Source organism: Stegodyphus dumicola, chromosome 4 (genome assembly GCF_044657685.1).
Source record: "Stegodyphus dumicola isolate Sdum_Otavi_A_Nest chromosome 4, ASM4465768v1".
Lineage (NCBI taxonomy): Eukaryota > Metazoa > Arthropoda > Arachnida > Araneae > Eresidae > Stegodyphus > Stegodyphus dumicola.
The window spans coordinates 233,931,030-233,952,872 of NC_140771.1; the positions used below are offsets into that span (position 1 = coordinate 233,931,030).

Below are 21,843 nucleotides of genomic sequence, written 5' to 3' on the forward strand. Positions count from 1 at the left end.
TTAGACCAGTAAAATCCAATATCAGGTTTCAGTGTTATACCTTGTGCAGTCAGTATGCCTAAAAAACATATATTTCTTCTGAACTGGTTGAATGCCACGATTTTGTTCTTAATTTTTCGTTTGCAAGGTGTTGGTTCGTATACTCGTTTACAAAATGGTTAGTTTCAGTAATAATATGAAGCATGAGCAGTTCATCAAGAAATAATTCAAAAAAGATAAATGTGTTTAGAACATCCGTTATATCTTTATTTCTGGAACGTACTACAAAAAGTAAACGAAAACGGAGGACACAGAATAAAAAAAAAATACATTTTACTCAAACAACACCAGCTAATATGGCGCAGTCATTACATTCACCACTTTAGACACACCCCTCTCTCTAATTTCTCCTCACACTTCTCTGAAATAGTATTCTCCTTCGCCTACTTTGTCAAGGTCATTGTGGTGTTGCATTCCAAAACTTTGCGAATAATTTTACGGGTAGCTGCGCAAAGCAAATGATAGTAGTTTGGAAGGGCATATATATATGCCCGGGACAGTTAACGCATCGGCTTAGCAAGCTGTATATATACACCCGCGGCAGTTAAGGGGTTAAAAGATGCAAATAATAAACTTTTTTTTTTTTTTTTTTTACATTTAATTATTTTTTTTACTGTTTGCATTTAAGAATTAGTAACTTAACTTTCAGATATTAATTAGTAACTGTTTCAAGTAATTCATTATTAAAAAATATGTTTTTATCATTTAAAAATCTTTCTTGTCATTGAGAAAAATCTGATTTCTTTAAAAAATCTTCTAATTTTTTAATGTCATATGTTGGCTAGTATATATGAAGTATGCGGTTCTCTGACCAGTTCATAAAAAATATTCTGTCATTGGAAGTGTTGTTAATGGGCTAATGTATAATGTTGCACATTTTTATTTATTTTTTTAAAGACCTTTGATGTATTCCAATCAGTTTTCAACTGCTGTGAAGTTTTCTAAATTATTGTGTAGATATATGATAAAATCTCTAGTGGTGATCTCTGAAAGTCATTGTATAACATAAATAAGTGAATGATTGCCTGTTTCACAGAATGCATTAAATCACCCAAGAGCTGCCTGTAAAAGTGTAGAAATGACTACCTGAAGGACATTCATTGAATAGTAATATTTATGTTGTTTCTTGATATGACCAGTTCACTGCCTATCTAAGATCATCAAACATTTATGAAATTATGACCTAAATTTTATATTTCTGGTATTATCACAGAACTATTTTTGTCTACCTTCATAAAGACTAATAATGTACATATTATCTGTGATGTGTGTACATATTACCTGTAATAATTGTCTTAACAGATTTTACTGTAATTTCTTAAATATAAATTTAAATTGTTTTAATATTTCTTTATTAGGTGCTTTTCAAATCTCGCCAAGCACACTTTGTTGGTGACAACATAAAGTATATACATAAAAAATGTTAACAAATGTTAGTTCTAAGAATATTTTATTTTGAAGGCATAAACATTTTAATATGGTTTATAATTTTGTAAAAAGCCAATAAATTTGTAAAAAGACATTAATTTAAGAATTTACTATGTTATCATGGTTCAACATCTTGATTCGCCGATCCGTATCGCGTGACCCCAAGTGATCTCATCTCATGTAAACTACGCTACAAAAATATAATTCTCTCAGTAATTATTTACATTAATTTCAAGTGAAATCTTAATTTGGAATACAAGTTTAAATGCAAGAATTATTTCAATTCATACGAATAGCTTACTCAGAAAATATGTAAAACCGTAGTGCACTCTCATTAGAATTGATGAATTTAATCCTTGATTTTGCCTTTTCTATATTTTCGCCGTCGGGTGAGCGGTGTGATTGCATCCTAATTGACTTAATTACCACGAATGGTCTTAGGGCATAAAATTTAATTATCTTTGTAAATATTCTATGTAATTGTATGCCAGTATTGAAAGAAACAATTAATCTGGCACGAATGACTGCAACTTGTTTTGAAAATGAGGCGTAAAAGGTTACCAGTGAAGATATTCCTTTGGCATCAGTTGTACCATTATTGGCGACCTTATTGTTTGCACCAGCAAGACGGAAAAGTACCCTTTATTATTTTAATAATATGTACTGATGTTCATATGAGGATTTTGTGATTTAAATTTTTTTCTCCCCCACATATAATCATGAAGGTGGTTTCATGGGAAAATTACTCGAGATGAAGCAGAAGCATTATTACAACCTAGAGAAGATGGTCTGTTTTTAGTAAGGGAAAGTACTAATTTCCCTGGTGACTACACATTATGTGTGTGTTTTAAGAACAAAGTTGAACATTATCGAGTCATTTACAAAGAAAACAAACTAACCATTGATGAAGAAGAATACTTTGAAAACTTATCAAGATTAGTTGAGGTAATCTTAAAATCAATATTTTCTCTTTCATAAATATATGTATTGCATATATAAAGTATTTTTATGCATGTACATTTCTGCCATCTGTTCCGGGTTTTGTCATATTTCTGGACAGATTATCAAATCTTTGTCCTTTTTTAAAATTTTAAACTTTTTTAAAGTGTTTTTCAGCAATAAGTGAAATTTATTGAATTAATGAAATTTAAAGTATGTGAATGTCATTCACCTAACCTCCTAATGATTTTCAGCATAATTTTCCTTATTGGCTTTTACTTGGTCTGAATTGTCTTAATCTTCTGTAGGCATCTCTAGAACTTTATATAGAGATAACAATAATGTTTAATCAGTAACAATTTGTATTTATGTTTGTCTTACACCAATATATGGTAAATTACTAAATTTATCCACAGAAAAGTATTAATCTTATATTTGTCATGTTTTAAACTACTTTGATAAACTGAAGCTTTCCTTTTCTACCCATGATTTTCTCAATTTAGACTGAGTATGTGAAAATTACAAAATGAAATTTGCCAAGGAATGTAAAATGTCAAATTATCTAATTAAATTTTAACATAATGTATGTGAAAAGCTTATTATAAATAGTTGAATATTTTGAATCGTGTGTTATAAAGTGAATTTAATCAATTTGAAGTTCTTTTAAAAGCATAGCATAAAAAGTACCATTTCATATTTCAAGGTTGCATATGCCATTTACTTTAGAAATTTTGATTTTCGCATGATTTACACAAAGCAAATTTTTATAATATTTAACCATTGCTTTTTTCTGTCTGTTGCATTTTACTTCTGTTTATAAATTCATCCTGATATTTCTTATGATATATGATAAAACTCTAACACTTCTTTTAACTATTTCAGTTTTACTATACGTAATCAGTGTTTATTTACCATAATTAATCATTAGATATTTAAATTCACAGATTATTTGCAGTGGCACAATAAATTATGCGAATATTTGTTTTACTTCTAATAATTAGCCAGGCTTCAGAAGGCTACTGTACAAACATTGTTCTAAGTATATAATATTCATGCAATAATGTACATGAATTTCATGAAAATGTAGTAACTTTCAGGCTTATAATATTAGAAAACTATTTTATTACCTAATAAAAGAATGCCTTTAAAAGTCTGCTGATTACTTTTAATATTTAGTCTTGTATTTAGCTTGAAATTCAAAATGAAGCATTGACCTAATGATTATTGAAACACTTGTATTACCAAAGTGCACTGTCACAGAGAAAACAGTAAACTATTGAGTTATTCAGAATAAAATTGCATTTTGTGTATTAAATTTTATGGGTGCTTGAAAAAGAAGAAAATAAAAAGAATATCTGTTTAATCAAAGTAATCTTCAGAGGCATCAATGGAAGTTTTCAACATGTGACAAGGTCATTTCTACTATTGGTGTTAAACACATGCAGTATGAAAGCACAATCTAAAAGCAACTGGTAGACCTATCCTTTGCCCTCTCCCCCTCCTCCAAGTTAAAAATGTTATTTTAGCAAAAATAAATTTTTTAACTAAATTTTAAATTTCATTTGTTTTTATCAAAGCATGCATAAACACTAATGATAATTAACTAAAAAAATTCAAATTTATGTTTCTCTCCTGTGTTAAATCTAAAACTTATTAACTGCAAGAAATTTCTGTTGGCTACAATTTTAATTCACACGTATTGACTGCTAAAGATTAAGTTTTCAGGCCAACATTAATTTTAAATAATTCAAGTGATTTAGTGCCAAGTGCCATTATGTAGCATGGGGCAGTAAACAAACAGAAAAGGTTTTATGGCAAACAATAATGCTAAAATGAGATTCATTGCAAATGATAAGAATATCAAGGAGGGAAGGGTATTGTTAGATTCAGTTTCAAAAGTGAGCTGATTGGCTGGGTCAGTTGAATTTATAATAGATAACGTCTGATCTTTATTACCATCAAAAGCATGAAAGTGTTGTTTATATAGTGAATCCAGAAGTGAAAAGATTCTCAGATAATTTAACCTCAGAATAGTACCTGTAAATCTCAACTAGTACATCTTTATTACCATCAAAAGCATGAAAGTGTTGTTTATATAGTGAATCCAGAAGTGAAAAGATTCTCAGATAATTTAACCTCAGAATAGTACCTGTAAATCTCAACTAGTACAGGGACTGAGAAGATTGCCCATAGCAATAACTTGGCAATAATATTCATTTTGCAAAACAAAGTGGGTTTGACTTAAAGAGACTTTAGAAAGAGAAAGTAACCCTTCAGTTTCAGTATAAAGGAAATGGAATTCTCAAAACTTAGTTTCAAGACATATTAGTCCTTCTTCAACTGGAACATTAGCAAACATTGATGTAATATTGAAAGAAGCAATAATGGAATGCAGGTGAGCATTAATTGATGTTAAATCACTGCCATATCATGATCATAATCATGACTAATCATCAAATCATTATTAACTCTTATGTCAGTAATATTCAGTTCATTAAACAAAATAAATACCATTTTGTTTTTCATGGGGCACATTGTCACATGACATAAAAAATTTACCTAAACTTCAGCACTGGCTTTCTTCTATAACCAGTAGAAACCTGACATCATTTGATGACCCATTTCATTTACAACAGCTGAATATTTGAAAAAGTGGTTTTCAATTATCCAGTATCTGCAGATGCTCTACCAAATATATAGCCAGTGACTTGAACTCTTGAGAATGTTTGTCAATCCTAGAAGATACTCTGAATTCTTTTATGAATATGAGATTTTTTTATTTCTTTTCCTTTACATTTGCTGTCCATTCCTTTCTCCCCTCCCCTCCCCCCCAATGAAATGAAGGATGAAGGGATAATTTTTATTATTATTGTTATTCGAATAATCCATAAATAAATGATAGAATGATATGTAGTGGCATTAGGGAGTGTTAAGTGGCTGTGTAGTACAGCTCTTCATCACTTGTCATTTTACTTAGTGGCAGAGACAAGATGCAGAGAATAATCTGTTTTCAAAGATGCTATTTTGAATGTGATTCCCAAACTATACCCATTAGAAATAATAATAATAATAATAAAGAAAAAGAAAAAAAAAAAAGAAACTGATTTCATCACCACGAGACATTATAAACTGTTCACTGTATCAGTGAGTATCAGATAACCAAAAAATTCACTTGAAAACACTGCAGTTTGAAAAAAATTACAAGATGCAGTTCAAATAGCAGTTAAAACTTAAAACGAAATGCATATATTGCATCTTTAAAAGTTGTCTGTTCCAAAAAAAGGTGGTCCTGAATTTTTAATCTGAGGTTGCTGGATTGTTTCATGTTAAAAACTGAGAGGACAAAATAAAAGTTCCCTTCCCTTCTCTGTTAAAGGACACAAAGAACACATAAAACTGAATCTTGTAAATATCATACTGCAGCCTTTGTAAAATATTTTTCATGTAAAAACCACTTTTATAAATTAAAATTTTCTTCAGATTGCCTTATGTTTTTTTGCTTCAAAAGCAAATTTTTAACATGTGTTACTACCAGTGTACTTACATTTTAAAAATATAATTAATTAAAATTCATTTAGTTTTATATTGGCATTAAGTTGGAGAAAATTTATAATTCAAGGCTTTTAGAATTTGGGTAATATTTACCTTATTAACTAAAAATTAGATAAATATTGATACTCACATTAATAAGATAGATGAGCCTGCCAATTCTTGCATAGCTTTTCTGTATTTGGATGTTTGTTGTAAGAAGCACAACAATCATACTCTCTTTAAATCTCTCTTGCTGTTAAGACTAGAGTAAGATGGATAACTAGTAATAAATGCCATAAAAATGTCCATCTTGAGAGGAAAAAAAAGTGATGAATGTTACCATGTATAATTTCAAAACACTTTCAGCTATACATGGTTAATTTGAATTTTATTTATTTTTTAATCTAGAAAGGCCACAGATTAAGAAACATTGTCATACTGGAAGTAGTAGTTTAAAAGCATTTTTGAATTGCAGCTTCTATATTTAAAAAAATAATAGATGTGAACTATATGAGAACTTAAATTGTGTATATGAATAAATATTAGATTGTAACCTTATTCTGCGAAAGAAAATGTAATGTTAGTTTTTAAAAATAACTCTGAATATTCTATGAAAGTAATAATACCAAATTAAATTATTTTCAACTGCAAGTATTAACTTTAATTACAAGCAAAATATTTGAGCAGTATAAAAATTCATTTGAGAAAACAAAAATATTCTGTATCATTAAATAATTCTATTATAAGTTAGTTTGTAATTTTGCTTAGTGTTAAATAATTGTATAATAAATTGATTTTTATTGATTTTTTTATTCAGTTGCTAATAACCAAATATAAAAAAGTCGTTAAGTGTAAATTGATGTCGGAATTTTGCTATTTCATATTTGATAGCATTATCAAAATGATGCTGATGGTCTTTGTACAAGATTAAAGTTGTCTGTTCCAAAAAAAGGTGGTCCTGAATTTTCAGTAGATTCTCAGGAATTTGAGAAAGCTGGCTGGACAATAAAGTTAGATGATTTAAAACTTGGTGAAGTCCTTGGTAAAGGAGAATTTGGAGGTAATTTTAATGTCTCTTATTGCTCTTTTATAATGCTGTTTCTTAATTAAAAAGTGAAAACTTTTAGCTTTGATTAAATTAATATGTTAATAAATATTATATACGTATGAATGAATCGTACTTTAAAGTTTTTAATCCAAAGAAAAAAATTTAATGACTGTAATTTCAAAAAATGATGATTAAGGAGGGAATTTTGTATAATGCACAAGTGAGATTTACTATTTTAAAAAAATAACAGTAATAATTTTTATAAGTTTGTATTTTGCTTTTATGAGTGTTTCATATTTTTAATTTTCTTTTTATGTATTGTATTATAGATGTTGTATTGGGTTGTTTTCGAGGTCAAAAAGTTGCTGTCAAAGTTTTAAAAGATAACAGCAAAGCTGCTCAAACATTCTTGGCAGAAGCTTCTGTTATGACGTATGTTTATACTTTAGTCACTTCTTTGTGTATGAAAGATGGTTGTACATGTAATATACATTTTAATTCTCTTATTTTTATGCTTAAGTATTATTTTCAATTCTTTTAGAAACTTCAGAAAATATTAACTTTTGTAAATACTTCATTCATAGGCTCATGTTTTCTTAAAATAAGTTCTGTGTTCTGCTTTATACATGATTAATGCAATTAACTAATGAACTGATTCTAGATTAAAGGAAAAAACTAGTTTAAACTTCTTTTAAACATTTGTTCCTAGGCCAGCTATTATGACATATTTTCAATTTGGGATGAATCAGTATTGAGCAGGCAATATGACGATACTTCCATGATATTTGTATATGCAGGGGTCCACGAAATTGAAACACTTGGAACTAGTGTGCAGTGCTTTATTAGTAAGAAGGCCATCAGTGCAGTGATTCTTCTTATAACTACCAATACAAATCTTATTTTATTATTAGTGGTATTCTTAGATATTTCTCGAGCAAAATTTTAGCTACTTCATTTCATGATAATGAAGGAGGAAATTGTTTTCCAATTCTTATTTATAGTTTATCCCATATAGGTTGAATGGCTTGAGTTCAAGAGATTGTGTAAGAGTGGAAAATATTCAAATTAATTTTTACATTCTTCAAATCACTTCATGATCAATTTCATGGTTTTGAACTAATAAATTATCATTCTGATACCCAGCACTTCCTTTGGGATACAGCATTTGAATATTTAGATGGACAGGCCTATTTATGATTTTTGAAAATGGTGGGACCTTGAGACGGTCAATATTCCAAAGCAATTCCATAATATTGCTGCCTAATTTATCACCGATGCAGTTCCATGTTTCAGTCTGGGCTTCGACCTGTCCACCAAAATTTTTAGGTGGACAGTTTTTATTACGCACCTCTTAAGAAGTTGTCCATACATAAATTCTTTCAGAAGTGAGAAAAATAGAGATGTTCAATTCTTTTGTGAACCATGCACATTTTACATCATATAATGTCCAAATTTTGTGCCCCTTAAAATCTTTCAGCAGTCAGAATAATTGCTGAAATTAGAGTTAGTGGCTGTAAATTATCCATACTAAATACCCAAACCAAAATTTAACATAGGCACCAATTATCCAACCATAAATATCAATCCCATGAAATCTGATAAGCAGTTTTTGCAGAAATGGGTGAATTTGGGATAATGTTAAATTCTGCTTTAAGTAATTGTGTTTTTAGTCCAAATTCCTCTCTAACACTATAATATCCTTTTTCTTGTGACTTTCTCTTAATTTGTCAATTGTAACTGAATGGAATTCTTCACTTTTCTTGGCATATAGACAAGTCTATGTGTCTTAAGTATTGTGGCCCTTGATAATAAAAAAGATCTATCTTAATAATAAGATGCAGTCAGATGAACAGATTTTTTTTTTTTTTAAACTCTTTTAATCTCCATTTATGTCCTGTTATGTTCTCAGTGTTTAAAATTAATACTTCTAATGTTAAAAATTCAAGTGTCTTGCTATACAGTTGATGATAAAATTTGAAATGTAAAGTACTATAATCACCAAGTGTTTCTGTTTCATTTTCCAAATCCTGTGTGTGTGTGTGTAAATATATTTATTAAATTCTTATATGTTATGTAATGAGTTTTTATATAATAAAAGTGCCTTATTAATATTTATAAAATGGGAGTATTTCAGAATTAAGAATTTAAATATTTGTTGCTTGGCATATCAGCATTTCTGTAACAGTTTCTACATTTTTCCGCTTATTTGGAATTAATCATGTATGTGTGTGCATCTGCAAATATATACATATAAGTACTAAGTGCAAGATCTGGACTAATCGCGATTTCACTGATTCTGGATTTGTTATTTTTCCAGATTATTAGATCATTAGTTTAAATCTAGTAAGATGACATGTAGAAATATAAAATTAAAAACATGAAATGATAAAGCATTTAAGATCTACAGGAATCAAAATTTCTATTTAAAAAAAAAAAAACGCAATATTTGTTTGCTTTAATAAACATTTCTTTCAATGTAAATAACTTTGTTTTTTATGTAAATACATTATCTTTAATTATAGTAATTTGATGTGTAGAAATTATAAAATTATAAACATTAAATAATAGTTTATGGAATAATGAAGCATTTATGATCTCTAGGGAATCAAAATTTATATAAAAAAAGCTCTGTATGTTTTATTTGCTTTATTAAACATTTCTTTCGATGTAAGTTGTTTAAGTTGCATACTTTTTTGTGCTAATACTTTCTCTTTGATTCTATAGATAGATGTAATTTCTTGCTCAGTTACAATTTTACATTGTCCAAGTCCTGTAATTGCCTTATCAGCAATTGTTGTCAATACATTGACAACTAATTGTTGACACCAATTAATTGTCAATAGAAATTTTTTCATTATCAATAACTTTCTTGTCATTTTCTTGGTAACTCTTCGGGTTATGGTAACTTGGCAATTTTTTGGCGACCAACCCTGCTACAGCAAACTGTTAGTTTTTTTTGGGGGGATGCCATTTTGTTTTCATGAAGTAAAGGCATTTTTTTCCTTCCCCCCCTTTTACGCAACTTTTTTTCCAACAATCTGCTAGCTGAATTACACTTATGCTAGAACTTTTATGGAACAAAAGTGCTTAATCATGATGAAGATTAGGTGCGAAATTGGGAGAAAGTGCAGAATCGCAAACTGCTTGCCGTGTTTTTAAGAATTGCGCATACACGGTATCCATGTACACGTCGACCTATTTTCACTTAAAAAAACATCCCCAAATTGCACAAAAATAGCATTGCGCACACTCTTGACTTTATCTATGTACACATCGACCTGTTTTCACTTAAAAAGTCAAAGAAAATTGACAAAAATCCAATTCTTCTTACTCTTGTAAAAAGCGCCAACAAATAAGTGGGCGATTCTGCACTTTAGCAGCGAAATTGTTTCTAAGTGCTTATTAGCTAGAATTAGGATCGGAATTTTCCGGAAAATGTCACGTCTCATGATCTCTCAATTCTCTGAGACAAAATAATCTGTGATTCGAACTGTGTACTTCTCAGATTATTGCTAAGTCCTACCTAGTAACCTTTATCGCCTTACCAAAATGTCGCCAAACTACCTGTTACCATATTCCAAAGATTAGCCATTTTCTTCACTATGAGATTTTCATTATCAATAACTTTCTTGTCATTTTCTTCACTAAGATATTTTCTGGATTTAGAACCATAACTACAGATTTTGCCATCCATTAGTTAATTGATGATTGGTGCATCGTCATCACCATGAAAAAGTTCTGTTATAGCATTTTCAATTACTAAATTTCTCCACATTTCTTTGCAAATTCCATTAACTGGAAATATCACGGACGTCCATTATCCGGAATGATCTATAATCCGGACCTCAAAGCCACAAACTTTTTCTAGGGGTATGCTTTACGCATGTGCGTTTAATGCTATGCATGCGTGTTTAATGTTTACGCATGCATGTTTAGCACAAAAAAGTGAAGCAACTTAAACAACTTACATAGAAAGAAATGTTTAATAAAGTAAACAAATAAATATTAAGCCTTTTTTTTTGTGATACCCTTTAGATCATAATTGCTCTTTATTTCATAAATTATGGTTTCATATTTTTAAATGTATAATTTCTGCATGCCATCTTATCAGATTTAAATTGATGATCTATAATCCAGAATCGCCGAAGTCTCGACGAGTCCGGATTACGGATTTTGTACTGCATTCTGTAAATCTGTCATGTAGTAAAATCTTTTTGTACTGTATTGTGTAAATCTGTCATGTAGTAAAATCTTTATTTATATTTACTTTTAATCTGTAGGTATCCATAGACTCATTGATTTTAGAGTCAGGTATTCAAAACTGGACAAATTCTTCCTAAGTCTTTCTACCCATATTTCACTGTAAAAGGACTGCACATGCTGTAGAGCAGGGGTGGTCAACTTTTTTGTATATAAGATCTACTTTTTACCTTAAAAGTGTGTCGCAATCGACTTGTTATTATAGGTGTAGTCTAAGAGGGGAGGAGGGCGTAAAATGCATAAAATGTTTGTATATGGTATTTTAGTATAAGATGCATTCCAGCTATATGTTCAAAACTATTTTTTATTTTTTAAATGACTTATTAAGTTTTAGAGATATAGGCTCATGAAGAAAATAAATTTCCAGACCCAACTTTTAATAGCAGCATTTCATACATGCAGTGCCTAAAAAATTAAATTTTCCTACACTTTTTCAAGATAGATTTTTACTAACTTAAAATGCAATTTAATTTTTTTATCTACTGCCATGTATAGGTTGTTGTATTATTTATTCGTTAATTATGAAAATGTTGTTATACAAATGTACTGTATAGTTGATAATTTGATTTCAATATTTCACTTTCATATTTTTTGGGCCAGGAGAATTTATCATGAAAGAATAACGTGGCTTATTTTTTGCTAATTTATCAATAGCTCGCTGAGCATACCTCATTCTGAAATATCATACTGAAAGGTTTATCTACCTACATAAAAAAACAACAACAAAAGATCTCAAAAACTCATATCAAGGGAAAAAAAGAACATGGATAATTATTAACATTATTTATGAGTTCAAAGTAGCTTCAGATAAAGACAGATTTAGAATTTACTTTATTGCCTTAACATCAATAGGAAGATTGATTTGCATGTCCCTAACCAAGGAATCATAATTAGGTGTATATCCTGACAAAGATAATGAGTATTCAATATGGGAATCAGTCAGAACAGAACGTTGTTTAGTCTTTGTTAATTTCAAGTATGAAAATGCCGATTTGCTTAGGTGTGTAGATCCGAAACAAGACATCAGACGTCCGACAGCGTCACCAAATGTTGCGAATATATCGATATATTCGCAACATTTGGTGATGCGCAACATTTGATATTTTTTCCGGTTGACATATTTCCAAAAATTCTCTTCATATTTTCGGGTTTGTAAGATTAAGTCAATTTGTAAAATTATAATTGCATTTTCTAATGCCTTTTGATCCACATGAAATGTGTCTGAAATTTTTTGGTTAATGCGTTTCACACTTAAATCTTTTTTTAAAAGAAAAGATATGAATTCCACAATTTCTTTAATTTTTTCAAAATCCTCGAATCTTATCTCAAAATTTTCAAGTACTTTTTAGATTTCCACGACATATTTGTCGATCGTATAATTCATATTTTTATGTTTTTGTAGGTTATCCGCTATATTTGTAAAATGATTCAGATTATTTTGTTGCAGATCTTCTATTAGAAAAATAAATTTAGTTTTATATTCGTCTATGCAGCTGATCATATCAATTACTGTTTTATTTTAACCTTGTAATTCTAAATTTAAATGACTTAATATTGAAGTAAAATCAATAAGAAATGCTAAGTCACTAAAACAAGTTTCTTCATTTAAATTTTCACAGTTTCCACCTTGTTCGTGAAGAAAATCTATAATTTCAGGCAACTAATCATGAAATTGCTGCGAAAATTCAGGTTGGCCTTCATCGAGCTGCATTTGGAAGAAAGCCGTTTGAAGGGGCTTCCTCAAATTAAATTAGCAATTTTAAATGCTATGTCCATTACCTCTTTTGTGTTTAGTCTCCTGCTAGCTAACACTTGCTGGTGAATTATGCAGTGATAGCTTAAAAAGGCAGGGAATTCATCTTCCTTTTGACATTAGGGCTATAAATCCATTTATGCTAACTATCATTGCAGCTGCTCCATCAGTTGTTATTGAGACTAATTTAAATAGCGGTATTTTTAAATCATTGAGCAAGTTTTTAAAGGCTTTGAATATGTCTACACCTTTAGTCCTTTCCTTCAAAGAAATCAAACCCAACAATTCTTCTTTAGATATACAATGCTTAAAAGCCATGCGAACGAAAACAAGTAATTGTGCTGTATCCCTTATATCTGTCAATTCATCACACTGAAGGGGAAAGCAAGAACATCTATTAATATAATTATATAACTGCTCTTTTACATTCCCACTCATCCTTTCAATTCATCTCATCACTGTGTTTCGAGACAATTGTAAATCTTGAAATGCAGGAATGATTTCACTCTTGTTCTTAAAATCGTTAAAAACTGAATCTGGCATTTCTAAAGAAATTTCCTTTGCAAATTCAGCATCGGAAAATGGCTTAAATTTTTTTGCTAAGAGGTAGCTTACTTTGAATAATGCGGCAGCTATTGCTTGTGACTTTAACCTTAGCTTCTTAAAAATGCTGTGTTGATTTGTGAATTGAGTTTTGTGAAAAGTAATCGAGTTCCCATTCTTCATTGAAGTGATAAGTTTTTGACTTCTTCGGTTATACTACTCATGTTCATGGGTACACTAGAATGCAAAGAAATATGACAATTTAAAGAATAAATATTGAATTAAATATTTTTCTAGAAAATTCAGAACTCGTGAACTGCGGCTATTATCTCCGTAACACTGAGAGAAATGATAATATATTGCATGCTACAATCGGATGCAGCAATACAAGTGTATTAAAATCTAATAAAGATATTTTCAGTTACAAGAAGTATATGAAAGTTACAATATATTTATTACGGTTTAAATACTGAAATCTTAATTTAAATAGAATTATTGTTATTCCTAATGTATTTGTAATACTGTCCTTATTTTTTTCTCAGTGTAATAACCGCAGCTTAGAGATCTATTGCCAAGAATGCTCACGTATCAAGTAAATAGATATGTAAGAAAAGCAATTTGATTTAAAACAAAGAAAAGGTACTTACATTTTAAGCAAAAGAAAAATTGAAACACAAAGTGGGCACTGAGAATAAATAATTATAATAATAATAATGAGAATAAATAATGTTGATTAATAATAATGGTGTTAACACAAAGAAACGCAGCTACCGTATGACACTACCAAATATTCAAGCTAACTGACTGTGTTCTTTTATGAGCCCTAACAGTTGGTCCGGTGACAAGTGTAAAACATAAGTCAAAATGTATTGTGTTAGATGGGTGGAGATTGCAGTGTCAGGCTGTCAGAATTCTAGGAATTTATGACCTCGGCAAATTCCCAGAACGCATTAAACTATTGCTAAAAGTGTTTGTCTTCTATATTCGCTTCAAAGTCCACTGTATACGGAATTCCACTCCAGTCATTGCGAGCAATCGACCAAAATTAGCATCGCGATCGACTTGTTGGCCACTCCTGCTGTAGAGTATCTGCATTCAATAAACAAAATACTTTGTGCAGGTAAAGTCAACATCACCCTTCCCCATTTTTACTCCTGTAATGGGAAGAATTACATGAATTTCATGCTGTAGCATGCTATTGCTTTACAGTTATAAGGAGAGAGTATTCATTGTTTACCTCATAGTTTAAAGCAATTTATTCCTATTTTTTTGTATGCTTTGAGATTTGCTTTGTGCTATCCATTCAATTTAAGGGTGAATTATTTATTTATTTAGGACATAGTCCGGCCCGCTTGGTGAGCTGAATTATTATTTCTTTCAGAATTTTGTATGACGGTATATTCCACTGAAATACTAAGGGGAATATACATAATTAAGAATATTGGCTAATTAATCATTATTATATATATATTAAAAATTTTTTCTTGGTTTCGTTTTACTTGTTTGGTAGTGTCAGAATAAGTAAGTACTTGGTCTAAAAATAACCAAATTCATTGTTTCAGTGATGAATAATTTAATAGATTCCAAGTACTGTGCAGACACTTCTTCTTTGAGGACATAGTCCCTTTTCAAGAAAACTTTGTCCCTGATAACTTTAGAACAATGGCATCATAACATTTCACCATAGACTGCATTGTTTGTGCACTTCAGCCTTGTGGCAGAAAAAGAAAGGGTAAATATGTTGTTGGTCAGAAACTGCAAACTTCGCGTCTCATGTATGCTTAAAACTTTATTATCTAATGTAGGCTTAAAAGTGTTTTGCTTAAAAGTTTATTATCACTGTTTAATGAATATTTGATTTAAGTGTAGTTAAATTTATTTATTTATTTACTTTTTCTTCATTGAATTTTCGTAAAACTCTGTTACAGCATATATTTTCAGAAAAGACAGAATACTCTCCTGGCCAAAATTATCTTCTCTGATAAATTACATTTTTGTCTTAATCAAATAGATGTACATTTTGTTTTTATTGAATGCATACAAAAAGAAGCATCTGAGAATAAACACCTCTCAGCTATTTGTGGGCAAATACAAATTGAATGAAGCAACATTGTGGTCTAGAGAGTGTTTCTGTGCCATTTTTTAGATATGTTTATCATTGCAAATAGCATTATGGGTTGCATTAAATCTATCCGTGCATTACATCTATCCCTGCACCATGTACAGCCATACATTCAGATTTTCTTGCCTGGGATTGATTGTATCTTCCAGCATGATAATGCAACATGTCACATAATTAGGAATATACATGAGTAATTGGGAGAGCATGAAAATACCTCCCTGGACCTGAGATTTACTAGGCCAATCTTAAAATTTTTTAACTGCCTCAGTTAAATTTTTCACTCTATGGATGCACCCTCCAGACTTAGCTGCATTTGCAGTCCACATGGTTCCATATCCATCTAAGCATTTTTCAGCACATTACTGAGTTCTTTCAGCCCATCTGCTTGCAAATTGTTTAAATTCTCAAAAGCATGCCTTAAAATCAGTTTTAAGAGAGATGTACTGGAAACAATAACTCAAAATTGTAGAAGTTCATATGCTTGAGGTAGATCTATTTACTGGCAAATTTCTAGCTTCTGCATCCTCTGTCAGTAATAACAAGAGCTTGAACTAAATTTCTGTATGTTGTTATTCTCATACATTTTCATCTCTCTCTCTTTTTTTTAAGCTACCTATTGATTACCAGGACAGAATCATACATTTTTCATATAGATGGGAAGACAATTTTTTGTTATTTCATTTTCATGTGCTATTCTTTGCTAAGATCAGTCAAATAACACTTATATATATATATATATAATGCCCATTTTCACCCATAGATGAATTTGTATACTTTCCTTAAAACAATATTTTATAGTGTATAAATTTCAAATGAATATGTCCAATTATTATTTTTTTAAATATGTTTTTACGCAAAAACAACTCGAAATCATTTGATGTGTGTAGGAGGGTTGTAGAAATCATCATGTGTGGTATACTTGAATGAATAATCATACTTTAGATGCTGTCCTCCCTACTTGGAATGCCTGACAAGAAGCTCAGAGTAGTAGCATATATCAAAGTGGTATTTACTAATTGAAATTACTAATTTACTAATTTAAAACTGGTTGAATGATAAATAATTAAGTAAGTATCAATGAGTATCCACTTTCATAGCAGTTACTTTTCAATTTAATGTAATTTCTAACACAGTATTTTAGAGCAAAAAACAAATGGATAATTTCAGTATAATTTTAATCGAAATCTTTTATATAAATTTAAATAAAAATATCTTTTATATAAATTTACATAAAAATGTGATATTTAAAAAAATGTACTCTTATGTAAGTAGTAAAGCATTCCTCTTTTTTTTTTTTTTTTTTTTTTCCCATGGATTTTTACACTTAATTTTAATTTTTGCAGTTCCCTAAGCCATAGAAATCTCGTACAGTTGCTTGGTGTAGTATTTAATTGGCCTTCAATTTACATTGTTACTGAGTACATGTCAAAAGGTTCTTTGGTAGATTATTTACGTTCCAGAGGAAGACTTCATGTGACAAAACAAGATCAAATACATTTTGCCACGTAAGTTTCTTAAGTTTGTTGAAATTAGAAAGCATGAAATATTATTATTTTTTAATATATATATATATATATTTGTGAAACATATGTAGGGTTACCAACCACTAATGAGCAGTGAGAAAGTAGAGTCATTTTTCCATTAATTAAATATAAGGTACTACTTAACAGTTCTTGAAAATGTGAAAAGATTATTAACCACTTATATTTTCTATTTAATTAATTCAGTGCAGCTGCATATTCATTTTGCAATTGGATTGCTATTTGAAATATAATCTTAGTCAATCTTTTCTTTTCTGTTCTTTTGACTGTTTTTTTTTTTTTTTTTTTTATGTTGCATTTAATGTTTCTTGTATGCTTTTATTATATGCTAGAGTGATGTGAAAAAGTGATATATATGCATTAAGTATTTTTACACAATCTTGTTAATACTACCAAATTGCCGTATAACTCATTTTGGCGAATTTAAAAAGGTGAACCAAATATGAAAAGAGTGGTTTCCAAATTTGTGCTACAACTACATTTACCATACGGCAGTTTATAACATCAAAAACATCCTTCATAGTTTTTTTTTTTTTTTTTTTTTTTTTAAATAATCCAGTGGCGGGCTGTCAGCCAACTTCGGCTTGACCAGAAGTGGTGGACACTTTATTATGGAGGCACCTAATAGGTGGGCCACCTTTGCATTATATGAAGGGACGGACACTTACAACCATGCCTGCAAACCCGGTCCTTTTGGTATCACATTCAGCTCTCCTAACCACTATACCATCTGAGTGGCTACTTACCAGTTTTAGGTTTAGCTGTGTTTCTTTCCTTTTTCCGAAAAGGAAAATAAAAAATGCAATCATTATTTACTGAAAATAAAGAACCGAGATTTAATTTACAGATTCATATCTGCACAATGCAGGGTATTTTGGAAAGTCCAGGATGATTAAAGCCATTTCGAAAAACTTGAAAACATTTTATTGAAGCACATGAAACGTGCAAAGACAGACACAACAACCAAGCGTTCTTTCACATTTTAAACTAAAAGACTAATTCTGATTCTCATACATTCTGGAAGCTGACATCAGTGTACCTTAGCTTCAGTTAACTTCAGTTCATAACATCCTGCCCTCATTGAGACTTGACGAGAATCTGAAACTTATAAGAAGTACAGTTGAATAAATCCAGTCTTTTAGGTGCTTTTATCCTTATATCAGAAGACATATATCTTTCCATTATTGCATCAAAAGAAGAAAAACTAGACATAAATCCAGAAGTTTTTTGAGAATTAGATTCCACCTGACTCAATACACATTTACCTAAAATTTGTTTTAAAAATTATTTTACAATGCAAATCAACATTTCTCACCATGTTGCTGTTGGTGATATAAATTTCCAAAGTATTCTATTTTATGTGTGAAGCTCTCGTCTGCCCTGTCGTGTACAAAGGCATCTCTCCAACTAGCCCACGTGCTTTGACACAAGCAAATAAACTAAACAATCTCCTGTCTTTGAAGCACCTGTGCAACTCAAAACATTGCTCTCGAGGCCAGTTTAATGCATTAATTTTGTGTTGGCTTGTTCCCTTTCCTTAACCCTTTCGCGGCAGCGCGCCATTGTGTAAGACGTTTGTGTAGGGCAGAAGGGAATCGAAGGCAGTCACCGTACAGAACGGGCATTTTGCTTCACCCACGTGTGCTTTGACACAAGCAAATAAACTAAACAATCTTCTGCCTTTGAAGCACCTGTGCAACTCAAAACATTGCTCTCTGAGGCCAGTTTGTCCAGTTTAATGCATGAATTTTGTGTTGGCTTGTTCCCTTTCCTTAACCCTTTCGCGGCCACGCACCTTTGTTTAAGATATTTGTGCGGGGCGGAAAGGAACCGAAGGCAGTCACCGTACAGAACGGGCATTTTGCATCACTAAGCCTAATTTTATTTAAAAAAAAAAAAAAAAAACAGAAAAAAAATAATAATAATAAGTTTCACTTCGATCATCGTAATTTTTGGTATCATTTTAGATTATTGCTTGAGCTCTTATATATGTTAAAATTAGCATTTAATAACCTTTTTTCTTTATTTTACATGAAAATATACTTAAAAAATTGCTTATCTTGTAAAATAATTTTTCAAAGCAGTATTTCAAATTATTCCAAAGTTTTAATTGATAAAATCCACCAGTAAAGTTTAAAATTAATAAAACAACACAATAAAGACTATTAAAAGTAAAAAGTAACAAAATTTAAAATGAAGACTGAGTGTGGTAAATCTCGAAGCATGGAGACGTATCACTTTCTAACTCTTTAGAAAATGAATCATCACTCTCATCTGTGTTAGTAAATGGTTCATTAATTCTATGAGTGTATTCTTCCTCTGATTAATAGCGCCTTCACACCATAGTAGACTGGAGATGAGGCTTTCTGAAATAAAAAGAGAAGAACACGAAATATATCTGAAGGCAATGCAAAACATAACAAAACTCTACATAGTAACCCTAAAAGACTGTACATAGTAGAGGAAAAAAAAGGGAATTGGATATAAATCAGATACATGAATGTTTATATTAGCACGCTGCGACTTAAATAGCCCATCTCTGTTTACGCTTTACCTCCCCCCACCCCAACCCTCGCAACAGTTGATGAGTCAAATACCAAAGTCAGGCAGAATATATCAAACTCAAGGTCAGGAATCTAAAACTGTGTTCATTTCAAACATAATGTTCATTTAAAACATAAGGATTCCATCTAATGGTCTTCAGAATAACGTTCCAGCTTAAAATGCATATACACATCACCCATCCTCTAAATGCGATCCCTAGTGGTGCATGGATGGAACACCCAGGTGTAAGAGACATTCTCAGGGAATGTGTATATGGGACGCCCGTCCAGAAAGGGTTAAACTGTATAATTTTAAACTGTCTTACACATGTAATTACAAAAATACTACTGTAATAACCTTGATGATAATATAGTGAGGTTTCTGGCATACTGCCTTATCAAGACTGAAGGTTGCTATAGCTTGTGCTGCCATTTCATGGCACCTTACAGAACTTCAGGAAGTTTTTGATTCTGCCTCATGTATTTGTTCACACAGAATTATTTAATACAGCACATAATTTCGATATTTGCATCTAGTTCTTGCCCCTGTAAAAAAATGTACATTTACAATAAATAAGTGTATGCAGGGAAAAAGTTAATTGTATTCAAAACTTAGCATAAATTTAATCACAGAACTTTGAACAGTGAGTTTAAATGTAATGGAATATTTTTGTGGCTTTGTGTAAAACTTAATAAATTATATAAAATGTCCATAAAAAGGAGTTGGTTTTTAAAGAATTCCAATATTTTAAAATTTCTTCTTTCTCTTGTTAGTTGTACAAAATGTTAAAAAGGGACATATTTCCTCCATCTCTGGGAAAAAACACTGTAAAAATATTTGTTGGAGCTAAATTCAGAGAGTCACAAAGAGCATTTAAATCATTTAATACAGTTAAATCCCACTGTAGTGAACCCAGTTTATAATGAGCAAACTTTTTTATCCTGTGTAGTTTCTTATGCACGTAATGTTATTTTGTATGGCTAAAGCAGAACTTCATAATCATAAAATTTGGATGTAGCAAACTTTATGTGTTATTTAAAGCTGTTGTTTGAAACATTTTTTGAATCTTTCAAAAAAATTTCCAGAATTTGTGCAAGTTTTAGCTGAAAAATTACTGTAAAATCATATATACTTATAAAAGTAGGGTTGTGAAAAACACCTTTACTTCATTGTTCCTTGCATTTCTGTGTTCTTTGAAGAACAGAGGTTCTTGAAGCAAGTATAACAGTTCTTAGAAAACCATGACACATAATAATCATACCTTAGTAGATTATATTATGTTATGAAAAGAATTATTCATAATTATAAAAGTTTATTTTAGCTGGAGGTACAAATTTCAAGTCTAAACCATGACTTTAATGCTAAGTAATTTATTGTGTAAAATTATTATCATAGGTGAAACTGAAAAAAGAGCAAATAAGAAATTTAATGATTGTAATTAATCCATAATATAAATTTTTAATTAGTTATTGTTAATTTCTTTTGTTAAATGTGACAACAATAATTAGTCAAATTTAATATTTTTTGTGAAATAATGCTTTTTTTCTTATCAGATCAGTTATAACAAACCACTGGACACAGCAAATCAAACTCTCGGTCGTCCTGAAATTTTTCATAATACGATTTGACTGTATTAACTAAAAATGGCTGCAAGGATCAAGATATGTGTCAGTCTCTTTTTCTCTTTTTAAGAAGGGATTATTCCATGCTTCCTTTTCAATATATACTGTTGAGATGATATTGTGTTACTTCTTGCAGAAGCCATTGACTGTTTGCTCTTCAATTAATTAAAATCATTGTGGCTTTGATCTTAACTAATTATTATCCATTTTTCTGTATCTGTTTAATGTATCCATTTTTAAATGAGCGTCATTAAAAAAATGGATACATTTCATATAATATGCTTTTGTGTGTGCTTTTAGTTGATGATGGAAAGCATATGAAGGCTAATGCCTCCCTGATTTTCTAACTTTTTATGCAACAGGACCAAAACAAACATATGTCATTTTGCGTGCTTTTGACACAGATATACCAGTAAACATAATTTCAGTTTTATCCTTTGCTGCATTCTTGATTGGATTATGTCAAAATTGAA

General features: G+C 30.3%; 1 protein-coding gene across 2 annotated transcripts in view; it reads left to right on the plus strand.

The window, feature by feature from the left end:
* Nucleotides 1-21,843, plus strand: part of LOC118184910 (tyrosine-protein kinase CSK-like) — a 65,708-nt gene that overhangs the window by 22,815 nt on the left and 21,050 nt on the right. For both annotated transcript variants that reach the window (XM_035354650.2, XM_035354659.2), the window contains exons 5-8: nucleotides 2,193-2,412; nucleotides 6,829-6,997; nucleotides 7,315-7,417; nucleotides 17,007-17,168. In XM_035354650.2, the coding sequence (XP_035210541.1) occupies nucleotides 2,193-2,412; nucleotides 6,829-6,997; nucleotides 7,315-7,417; nucleotides 17,007-17,168 (654 nt within the window). The remainder of the gene's footprint in view (nucleotides 1-2,192; nucleotides 2,413-6,828; nucleotides 6,998-7,314; nucleotides 7,418-17,006; nucleotides 17,169-21,843) is intronic.